This window comes from Salvelinus fontinalis, chromosome 16 (genome assembly GCF_029448725.1).
Source record: "Salvelinus fontinalis isolate EN_2023a chromosome 16, ASM2944872v1, whole genome shotgun sequence".
Lineage (NCBI taxonomy): Eukaryota > Metazoa > Chordata > Actinopteri > Salmoniformes > Salmonidae > Salvelinus > Salvelinus fontinalis.
Window position 1 is genome coordinate 25,872,912 of NC_074680.1, and position 12,039 is coordinate 25,884,950.

General features: G+C 42.4%; 1 protein-coding gene across 1 annotated transcript; it reads right to left on the reverse strand.

Annotated features, from left to right (window-relative positions):
- Positions 1–1,765: 1,765 nt before the first annotated feature.
- On the reverse strand, positions 1,766–10,323 carry exd1 (exonuclease 3'-5' domain containing 1). The gene is made up of 11 exons (XM_055864811.1): positions 10,041–10,323; positions 5,200–5,268; positions 5,044–5,074; positions 4,788–4,867; positions 4,584–4,651; positions 4,293–4,379; positions 4,069–4,173; positions 3,900–3,980; positions 3,621–3,764; positions 3,260–3,451; positions 1,766–3,027 (listed from the first exon to the last, which is right to left on the reverse strand). Exons 1-11 carry the CDS (start codon positions 10,168–10,170, stop codon positions 2,317–2,319), a joined length of 1,698 nt encoding a protein of 565 aa, XP_055720786.1. The 5' UTR covers positions 10,171–10,323; the 3' UTR covers positions 1,766–2,316.
- Between the last annotated feature and the right edge of the window lie 1,716 nt (positions 10,324–12,039).

Below are 12,039 nucleotides of genomic sequence, written 5' to 3' on the forward strand. Positions count from 1 at the left end.
AGCATCCAGTAACTGAATGAAGGAGTTTGTATTAATTGTATTGTTGTTTATTTAACTGTGGAAGGAATTGTGTCGGACGCACATGTTGACACCATGAGCAAACAGTAGAGCTCCACGTTCCTCCGGAGAAGAGCCACAACATGTAAACAACAGTTTCTAGTAACCAATGAACACAGCTGGAATTTCTGAAGATTGTGTTTATGTCTGTGTCCTACCTTTCCGACACTAAAAATAACCATGCACCTCCTGCTGCGATGTTCAAGGTGTAGTCGACTGTCCTTCTGGTAGGAAGCCATGAATATCGTGTGACTAGCGCCCTGTTCCTTCCTCTCAGGCCTGAGAAACAGGAAGTGGAGCTCATAATGCATTATTGTGACAGACAGGAAATGCAGTGTCCTCTAAAATAAGGGTCCCTCTCTACCCGTCAATGACCGGTCCCAGCTGTCTACAGCCCTGTGGTAGACCTCCCTCTTCCTGCACCCCTTTCTTCACGTAAGCAAAACACAGAGACAGCCTACTGAACAACTAGAACCAGAGTGTTTAGTCAGAACCTGAAAATCGACATCCCATTCATCATATATTAAAGAAAATGGATAAACAATGGGAACGTTGACTGTTTTATGACCAAAGGCAATGACAGACTGGTCCTGCACAGTTTCAGTAACTGGAAGAGTATGGCACACAATGGACTGGGCCATGTGATTTCTGCCAACCATACACAGTACACTTCATATGTACTGACTGACAAAGCCCAACAGTGAAGAGAACCTCGTGAAAACCTAAATGCAGGAAGGCTCTTACAGCCACTGGTCAATGTTTCAAGACTAAATTGATTGGAATTCTATTTTCAGTCACATTACTGGAAACAAGATGACTGTTTCAATTTGAAATCTAAAAGAAGCTCAGAAGGCCTAGGAGGCTAGATGAAGCATAGAAGCGCTAAAGGCCTAGGAGATGAAGCATAGAAGCGCTAAAGGCCTAGGAGATGAAGTATAGAAGCGCTAAAGGCCTAAAAGGCTAGGAGATTAAGTATAGAATAATCCATGATCTCACCATATGTCTGCTGCAGAGGGACAAAAGAGAGCCATGAAAAAAACAAGTTTTGATCAGTCATGGAATTTGCTGAAAACAAACTGGCTCCCTATTTAAAAAAGTAAATGCTGCCATTTTGGTGCAGGTCCAGCCAAGTAGCGCAAAACAATTGCGAGTCAGAACTATACGATATATCGTCAAAAATAATATCCCGATATGTAACTGTATCAATCCGCCCGCCATTCACTACTATCGATCCAGTCCCTAGCAGAAGCTGAGGAGGCGCCAGTTGCTAAGAGAGATGGGTCTTTGTGCTCTGCTCCCTCCTAGTTAATTAAAAGACTACTTTATCCGTTTCATGCCTTCAATGAGGGCACCTGGCATGAGCCCAAGCTGCTATACGTAGATAAACATGGCAATAAGACGTGATTAATGTGGGCACCATTTGTACCGCGCCCTGCTGCAGTTTAAACACATTGTTTTTGTCTTAATATCCTGTTGATCCCAAACTGCACCTCTGAAAATGAATTCAAAGTGGCTCTTTGTGAAACACGTGTGTAATATCCGCATTGCAGTATCCTAATTCAGGAAGCCCATAGATTAATAAAGACATGGCTTTGTTTTCCTGTGTAAAACATGGCAGGTGTTGGGTACTTATGATCGTCAGCATCTGAACTTCTTGAGTGATTAGTGCTGCAGACAGGCAATATCAATTTCATGTCAACATCCTGCATTCATTCTGTGCCAGCTTTAATGGTTTTGCAGTCATCTGTAATCAAAGCAACCTTCCAGAAACAATGTTTTTCTTTCATTAACAGCATATCCTCATTACCAAGTGAAATGACTGCACTTAACACAGATTCAGAATGTACCATTACTCACACAAATCAGGCCAGAAAGAGAGAAAGACAGAATCACAATAAATCAGAGTATTGAACTGGTGTTAATTTAACTTTGTAAAGGAACAAGTGCTGAACAGCAATTTAAGTAAATTTAAAAATAGAAGCTTAAATAAACAAATGTACAGGTTAACCAGATATCATGGGACACAATTCTAAATATCACTCATCCAATTATGATTTGATATTGTACGTATTGTACATTTGAAATAGAAAAGCAGTACAACAATATAGTTTCACCCCCAAACATTGGTGCAATTTATATTGCAAACAGAATTGACAATTTACCGCCACCTAGTGGTCGTCATAGAATAAAAATGTACAAAAGTAAATTTTGAACCAACCAATCCCAATCATAGGTGGTGATTGAGATGAATCCTAATCATCATCTCTTTCTAAATGAACTGAAGGAGAGACTGAGAGGAGAGGTGAGACCTTGGGGTTTCTGTATGAGGCCTCTCCCAGCACCAGGGATGTTTTCAGATGGCTGTATTGGGCTGGGTATTGGGCCTGGGGGGACAGGCACCTCCACCCTCCCCACTGGGGCCTGGGTCTTCAGGGCTCCGGGGCTCTCCTTGGGGACCTGGGCTGCTGGTATCGGGAGAGCCAGGCCTCTTCCCAGGTAGGGGAACACAGGGAGAATGGGTGGCGTTGGGTCTTTCAACAGGGACCTCCCTCTGCCTGCCATTGTGTCCATCACTATCTCCAAGAGTCCTGTTGCTCCTGATGGAGCCACTGGGCTGACGACTCCAGACGGCTGTTTCCTGTAGCTCTGCTGGGCCTCTTGTGTCAGGGCACTGGTCATAGCGTCGGGGTCGGAGGCCCCCAGGGTATTGCTGGGACGGGGTTTCTCTGCTGGGCGCTGTCCTGGTGCTGGGACTACAGGCACCACTTCTGTGGGGACAGGAGGGTCTGGTTGTCTTTGGGTGGCTGTGTCCTTGCCCTGCCCATTCTGTGATGGGGGTAGGGGTCTGGGGTTGGAGCGCTCCAGCAGGCCCTGCTTAGTGACAGGGTAGCGGTCGACGGCCCACTTCTGGCGCTTCTGACGCGTGTGCTCCAACTCCCGCAGCTCGCTGGGCAGCTCAAGAACACTGCTCTGTAGACAGACACGCACAGCTGCCCATGAGCTTCTATATCATCTCAACACAACACACAGACATTTATATATCTCAGACAATTACTGCCATGGAGATCTATTCATTTTTACGTCACTAAATATTCTCTCAACATTGCCATATGTACAGTAATGAGTAAGTGGCTCTGGATGTTTGAGTATGTAAATACTTTATGTGGGTGGTTGTGTTGGGTCGTGTGTGTGTGTGGCTCACCGAGCCGATGTTCTGCATGTGGACAGGTTCCTCTCGGCTGCCGCTGAGGTAGGAGTCCACCAGGCCTGTGTAGTCAGCCATGAGGGCATCCAGCAGCACCAGTCTCAGAGGCTGCAGGTGGATCACCGACAGGGCCATGACCTTCAGCAGGGACAAAGGGCAGGGACGCACGTACCACACCTCTTTGTCCTCCTACAGGTTTAGTATAGACACACCGATACAGGTTTAGTACAGACACATCTTGTAAACCTTTAACACACACAAATACAAGTCTTCCAACAGGTCTCTGTTCCACTGAGACAAAGACACACATACCACATCCATAATGCTGTGCTATGTTCCCTCCTTTAGGGTTCTGTACCTTGGTGAGCAGAGACTTGATGTTGAGAGAGGAGAGTTGTGACGAGGACATCTTCAAATGTAGGCTCACCACCTTCGGTAGGGGACTGACCCTGTCTGGCAGGAAGCCACCGGTCGCTGTGTAGAAGCACAGGATATCTGCCACCTATGGAGAAATAACATGACTACATTGCTGTGATAAGGCAGGTAGGACAACACCTGGTATGATGCCTACAGGTAAGTAAGAATCCATTCATAGAACAACAACAACATCTAGGCTGCACACTCTATAGTATAGTACCTGCGTGTCAAAGACGTTGGTGAGATTTACGCCAAACTGAGCCATCAGACATCCGGCGAGGCTCCGGCAGTCATGAGTGACCTGAACAACAAATATATACAGACAGAAATTGCATGAGATGGAAGTGAAATGGGATAATATGTCCGACTCTCCCATCTAAATTACTCACCTTTAATATGTGGTTATTTTCTAGGATCATGGACAGGCCGTTCTTAAAGGCCCGGGCTCCAAGCAACAGGATGTCAAAGAGGTACACTTTGTTCTTAGTGGCAATCTACAAAGGAGATTGGACATAGTTCAGTTGCTCAAATTTCCAACAATGAAAAGTAATAGATTATGTGAAATAGAACACACATATGTAAAAGTCTAGGTAGGATCTGTCTCTTTCCTCACCTGCAGCCAACAGAGTCTCTCGTGCTGGAACGTCCCGACTCCGTCAGCTCCTATCCCGATCACCTGCTGCTTCCGGATGTGCATCATCTAGGTGGAGAGCATGACCAAGCAAGGTGCTAGAGTTCAATCCGTACACCCACAGGACAGGACACACACCTCTTTAGGCTCCCACTAGATTCATTTTCCTCAGAAATGTTATCCACATCTGTATGCCAATAGGCTATGTAATGTGAAGCTTACACCCAGGGGCTAGGTGATATGAAACAGTGATTGTGAGGGTTAGGTACTCACAGCAGGACCAAACTTCTCATGGAACTCATCAATGACCACAAAGTTGACATGGCTCTCATCATCGTCATCTGAGGATGGCGGATATCTATTTGTAGTACTACATAGATCATATAAACACACTAAAGAAAAAAGCTAATGATGCAAATCTATGGCTTCTACTAGTTAAATGTGTACAATATAGTATTTAACCTGAGGTCAACTCACTCAGTATGAGACCCTTCCTGTAAGGCTGGAACTCTGCCACTGTCAGGTGACCTTCAGGTCTGTGGTCACTGGTGTTATCTCTGAGCCACAGAGCAGACGACAGTCTTTTGGTATTATTGCATGCAATACTAATGACACCTTCATTTATCCGTGAGCAAAGTCAACTATTGTAAAATATGACAGATGCATACAAAGAATAATTCCATGGTTAGATAATCGTTCATCCATTCACTAATGACGTCAATATCGGACATACCGGTCAGTCTTTGTTACATTTGGGAATTCCACTGAAAGATAGAAGGGTAACTAACAGTTATTCATAGCAGAAGACCAGAGACGATTAGATTCAACTTGACAAACTATCTAATAATAATAATGACAGAAATAAAAGTGCACGATTCAGGCTGCCTACCATTCAGAATTTCATGTCCAAAGAATAGTTTCACTCCAGGGAATTTCCTTCCATTCTTGACATCCACAACTGAAAAAGATTAAACCCATTCATTGCAGACTACTAGCTTCGTGCAACAGTCAAATACTACCTAGCTACACTACTGTTCAAAAGTTTGGGGTTTGGGAATTGTCTGTTAAAATAACATCAAATTGATCAGAAATACAGTGTAGACATTGTCAATGTTGTAAATGACTATTGTAGCTGGAAATTGCTGATTTTTTATGGAATATCTACATAGAGTTGAAGTCGGAAGTTTACATACACTTAGGTTGGAGTCATTAAAACTCGTTTTCCAACCACTCCACAAATTTCTTGTTAACAAACTATAGTTTTGGCAAGTCGCTTAGGACATCTACTTTGTGCATGACAAGTAATTTTTCCAACAATTGTTAACAGACAGATTATCTCACTTAATCACAATTCCAGTGGGTCAGAAGATTATACACTAAGTTGACTGTGCCTTTGAACAGCTTGGAAAATTCCAGAAAATTATGTTGTGGCTTTAGAAGCTTCTGATTGACTCAAATGATGTCAATTAGCCAATTGGAGGTGTACCTGTGGATGTATTTCAAGGCCTACCTTCAGTGGCCTACCTTCACTTCAAACTCAGTGCCTCTTTGCTTGACATCATGGGGAAATCAAATCAGCCAAAATTGTAGACCTCCACAAGTCTGGTTCATCCTTGGGAGCAATTTCCAAACGCCTGAAGGTACCACGTTCATATGTACAAACAATAGTACGCAAGTATTAACAGCCTTTGACCGCGCAGCCGTCATACCGCTCAGGAAGGAGACGCGTTCTGTCTCCTAGAGATGAACGTACTGTGGTGCGAAATGTGCAAATCAATCCCAGAACAACAGCAAAGGACCTTGTGAAGATGCTGGAGGAAATAGGTACAAAAGTATCTATATCCACAGTAAAACGAGTCCTATATCGACATAACCTGAAAGGCCGCTCAGCAAGGACGAAGCCACTGCTCCAAAACCGCCATAAAAAAAGCCAGACTACGGTTTGCAAAAGCACATGGGGACAAAGAACACACTTTTGGAGAAATGTCCTCTGGTCTGATGAAACAAAAATAGAACTGTTTGGCCATAATGACCACGTTATGTTTGGAGGAAAAAGGGGGAGGCTGGCAAGCCGAAGAACACCATCCCAACTGTGAAGCACGGGGTGGCAGCATCATGTTGTGGGGGTACTTTGCTGCAGGAGGGACTGGTGCACTTCACAAAATAAATGGCATCATGAGGTAGGAAAATTATGTGGATATATCGAAGCAACATCTCAAGACATCAGTCAGGAAGTTAAAGCTTCGTTGCAAGTGGGTCTTCCAAATGGACAATGACCCCAAGCATAATTCCAAAGTTGTGGCAAAATGGCTTAAGGACAACAAAGTCAAGGTATTGGAGTGGTCATCACAAAGCCCTGACCTCAAACCCATCGAAAATGTGTGGGCAGAACTGAAAAAGCGTGTGAGAGTAAGGTGCCTACAAAACTCACCAACTTATTGTGGGAAGCTTGTGGAAAGCTACCCTAAACATTTGACCCAAGTTAAACAATTTAAAGGCAATGCTACCAAATACTAATTGAGTGTATGTAAACTTCCTACCCACTGAGAATGTGATGAAATAAAAGCTGAAATAAAAATCATTCACTCTATTATTCTGACATTTCACATTCTTAAAATAAAGTGGTGATCCTAACTGACCTAAAACAGGGAATTTTTACTAGGATTAAATGTCAGGAATTGTGGAAAAACTGAGTTTAAATGTATTTGGCTATAGTGTATGTAAACTTCTGACTTAACTGTAGACGTACAGAGGCCCATTATCAGCAACCATCACTCCGTGTTCCAATGGCACCGGAGTGTGCTTGTGTGTGAGCTAATCCAAGTTTATCATCTTAAAAGGCTAATTGATCATTAGAAAACCTTTTTGCAATTATGTTAGCACAGCTGTAAACTGTTGTTTTGATTAAAGCAGAAATAAAACTGGCCTTCTTTAGACTAGTTGAATATCTGGAGAATCAGTATTTGTGGGTTCAACTACAGGCTCAAAATGGCCAGAAACAAAGATCTTTCTTCTGAAACTCGTAAGTCTATTCTTGTTCTGAGAAATGAAGCCTATTCCATGCGAGTAATTGCCAAGAAACTGAAGATCCCGTACAACGCTGTGTACTACTCCCTTCACGGAACACAAACTGTCTCTAACCAGAATAGAAAGAGGAGCGGGAAGCTCCGGTGCACAACTGAGCAAGAGGACAAGTACATTAGTGTCTAGTTTGAGAAACAGACACCTCACAAGTCCTCAACTGGCAGCTTCATTAAATAGTACCCGCAAAACACCAGTCTCAACGTCAACAGTGAAGAGGCGAATCTGGGATGCTGGCCTTCTAGGCAGAGTTGCAAAGAAAAAGACATCTCTCAGACTGGCCAATAAAAAGATTAAGATGAGCGAAACACTTGACAGAAGAACTGTCTAGAAGGCCAGCATCCCGGACTCGCCTCTTCACTGTTGACGTTGATACTGGTGTTTTGCAGGTACTATTTAATGGAAGCTGCCAGTTGAAGACTTGAGGCATTAAAATTATTGCACAATACTGATGGATCAGCTCCTATAGAGATATTACCATATATGGCTGCAAATATTAAGGCAGCTTATTCTAATGCCTTTTTTTCTTTAAAAGCTCTAAATCACCGATTTGGCACATTATCGCACACATCAGGATACACATGTTCCCTCTCCCCTCCCGGAGAACCTGAGCCCTAGGACCATGCCTCAGGACTACCTGGCCTGACGATTCCTGGCTGTCCCCAGTCCACCTGCTCGTGCTGCTGATCCAGTTTCTGCTGTTCTGCCTGCGGCTATGGAACCCTGACCTGTTCACCGGACGTGCTAACTTGTTCCGGCCCTAATGTTGTTTTGACCCTCTCTCCCTCTACCGCACCTGCTGTCTCGACTTCAATGCTTGGCTACGAAAAGCCAACTGGCATTTTACTTCTGAGGTGCTGACCTGGTGCATCCTCTATAACTCGTTACCGGTACCCCCTGTATATAGCCTCGTTATTGAGTTGTTTTTTCCCCCTTTCGTTTATTTAGAAAATATTTACTTAACATTTTCTTGAAACTGCATTGTAAGTAAGAATTTCACGGTAAGGTCTACTCCTTTTGTATTAGGCGCATTTGACAAATAAAATTTTATTTGAACAATTGAACATTTGATTTGAACAAAATCTGATTTGATCGACTGGTCGATCTCCAAGCCATTCCTAGTCTTTCACCAAACATTTATGTAAAAAAGAATAATAATCCTTGCGTTCCCATTTCGTTTTTATTTGTTTCGCACTGTTGGTGGTAGGTGCACTTGATTCAGCAGCCCTAGCGCCGGGTAGGCAGTGCTCCCATTTTATGTATCTGAAGGTAAAACTATGCCTACCCGGCAGCCCCAGAGGGCAAATCAAGTGCACCTATAGGCCTACCGCTGGCTAATTAGATAACTGCAGACACAGTGATCTGAGCTCCCTCAAGCCGTAGACTGGAAAAAGAAACCTTGGAACGCACAGCAAAGTTGATAATGTGAGATTAACACTTATAACCATGACTAGTGAGAGACTCAATGAATACAGCAGAGCTGCTGTTTTATGAGTAAGTTCATGCTGTTATTCAGCACTGTCAACACTTTGTTCAACAGTTTTATAAGCAATAAAAAGCGCAATAAAAAGCACAGTCGCCCTACTTCCACTCATGCTATAACCAGCACTGCAATGAAGGAGTATAACAAAGTGTTTCGATCAGCGTTATTATTTGCATCTTGTCTTTTAACGTCAAGGAATATTTTACTTTCTCTGGTCATAGGAGTAACATGAATTGGTGCATGAGGCAGAAATAATGGAGTACGACAAGTTTCGCCATCAGCTGGAAGACTGTCCCCTTTTCTCAGCGGAGGGAGGGAGAGGATGGACTATGAGTCTGGTGAGAGGCAGCCTCACCACTGCTCCATCCCTCCCCTCAGACTGGCCATCAGAAGCAGGCACTCACTCATTCATGCCTTGCAAGTAATACAACAAATGATGTATTACCTGTGTGATCATTTACCTAACATTTTGAAACAATTTGAAAAAGGTCTGAAAAGAACATTGGGGAATTAAGGGATAGCCAAATTTCTACAGAACCGTTTTTAATTGCTTAATGTTGCATAGGCTTACGTTTATTAAGTAATGTAAAAAAACATATTCTGAGCAGTGGGTCTCGTTTTGCATTTTGACTCAGAAAATGATCCGACTCCAAAAAGGTTGGTGACCACTGCTCTATAACCACTGTTTTTATTACTTGACCCTGCTGGTCATCTATGAACGTGTAAACATCTTGAAGAACGGCCTGGTTCTCCATCAGGCACAACCAGAAGAGGACTGGTCACCCCTCAGAGCCTGGTCCTAGGTTCAAGCCTTTCTAGGTTGTTTTTCCTAGCCAAATGTGCTTCTAAAATCGGTGGGGGTTTTAGGCTGGGTTCTGTATAAGCACTTTGTGACATCTGCTGATGTAAAAATGGCTTAATAAAAAAATACATTTGATTGGAGATGCTTTTGGCAAACCGGGTCCAGGTCAGTCCCTAGCACATGCGCACGCCTTTCTGGAAAAACCGCATCTGCTGGCTAACTAACGTTAGCTACCATAGCAAACTAGCTGAGCTGATTGTGATCAGATACCGTGGAGATTCTTTGCAAAAAATATGACCATGTAAAACTGAAAAATAGTTCAAATCAATATATTGTAAGTCAGTGCATTCATTTTATATCTTACCGTCCTCTAAAATCACAGTTTTATTGGTGTTTATCCGCTGAACAATTCCAAGGAAAGTAGCAGTCTTGAGGGTCAATTTGATGCGTTTTCTCTTGAAGCTATCCATGAATTGAAAGTCGTCCATGGTCATCTTTCTAAACAACAATTGCTATGCTTGTTGTTCAATGTATCAAGCAAAGTTAAAGCTAATGACAGCTAATCAATCTCTGTCGATACTTTTTTTTTTTTACCAACATGTGCCTTGACCAAAGCAGGTGCGAGGAATCAACTACGTGAACGTGATTGATTGACGGCCAGGGGGTGGAGCGTGTGACGTGTCAGGCCATACAGCGATAGGTAGTTTGAGAACGCAACATTGTACATGCCCATATGGCGTCTGCGAGAGCACAGGTTAGGTTAAACCTAACATTAGCCACGCTGCTAACCTTATGCCTAACCTTAAATTAAGACCGAAAAGCGATTTGTTTCCTTAATTTTATAACCATAACATCACGATATAGCCACTTTTGAATTTGTGGCTGTGGAAACCGTGAGCAAATGGGCAGCGCCATCTCCATTCTGAAGTAGTCCATTTTCTTCTGCTACTTCTTGAGTTGGTAAACAAACTGAAAGGTTCCAAACTGCCACCTATAGTGTGTTGTTTGAACAGGTATGATGCCATGGCTGGCGATTTACTGCCACATTCAGTTATGTAACGTTTTCTCATGAGTATAATTCATTGGCTGATCCCTCCTGATGACCTGGTTGGAATTATGTGATCCTTCCTTAACCCATAGGAAGTCCCACCTAGTTGACTACTTAAAAATGGTGAAAGACCTCAATGGAGCTGCTCATGCTTAAACAGGCTTTTCGGCCCTAGAAGTGTGCTATCTCTGTGGCCAGGCATCATCGGGCAACCTTCTTCTTCTATATAATGGCGGGCCACAAACATTTAAGGTGCATGCCACCACTTATTGTGTCAGCTCGACCTTGCATGATGCTTGACAATAAATACTCCTTTCAATATTGATTGTTGTCAATAACCATGCTTCCACTTTCGCGCAGAAGTGTGATTGACTTGGAGTTACATTGTGTTGTTTAAGTGTTCCCTTAATTTTTTTGAGCAGTGTATATTTAATCTGTAGTCTAATAAACTGCATGGTTTCCTGAGGCGTAGTGAGAGAACCACACAAATTTACTTCGATATGATGGTGATTATTTCGATATTTGCGCATAAAGGCATTCCTGGCAAAATTTCAAGCATGAATTAATTTTACCTACACACAATGGTGTAAAGTACTTAAGTAAAAATACTTTAAAGTACTACTTAAGTAGTTTCTGGGGGTATCTGTACTTTACTATTTGTGTTTTTGCCAACTTTTACTTAACTACATTCCTAAAGAAAGTAATGTACTTTTTACTTCATACATTTTCCCTGAAACCCAAAAGCATTCCTTGAATTTTTAAAGAAAAATAGTCCAATTAACGCTCTTATCAAGAGAACATCCCTGGTCATCCCTACTGCCTCTGATTTGGCAGATTCACTAAACACAAATTCCTTAGTTTGTAAATTATGTGTTGGAGTGTGCCTCTGGCTATCCGTCAATAAAAAAATAACAAATAAAATTGTGCAGTCTGGTTTGCTTAATATATTTGAAATGATTTATACTTTTCGTTTTGATACTTAAGTATATTTTAGCAATTCCATTTACTTTTGATACTTAAGTATATTTTAAACCAAAATCATGTTATACTTTTACTCAAGTAGTATTTTACTTGAGCCATTTTCTATGAAGGTATCTTTATGACTCTACTCACATAAAAACTGTATATGGATTTGCCCCAGTACTTTTCACACCACTTTCAAAGCAGCAGCACCGACCGGGACAGTTACTTCTCAGCACGTCATTGGAAGCCATTGAATTGCATCACTCATCTCAAATGTATATGCTGTATTCTATTCCCCTGTATCTTACTCTATGCCGCTCTGACATTGCTCGTCCATATATTTATATATTCT

What these genes read in the sequence shown, in the direction of transcription:
- exd1 (XM_055864811.1), bottom strand. Translation starts at nt 10,170, where the DNA reads ATGACCATGGACGACTTTCAATTCATGGATAGCTTCAAGAGAAAACGC. An exon ending in TGGACATGAAATTCTGAATG is followed by an intron (nt 5,075 to 5,199) that starts GTAGGCAGCCTG and finishes TCTATCTTTCAG; the next exon opens with TGGAATTCCCAAATGTAACA. An exon ending in AATGTAACAAAGACTGACCG is followed by an intron (nt 4,868 to 5,043) that starts GTATGTCCGATA and finishes TCTGTGGCTCAG; the next exon opens with AGATAACACCAGTGACCACA.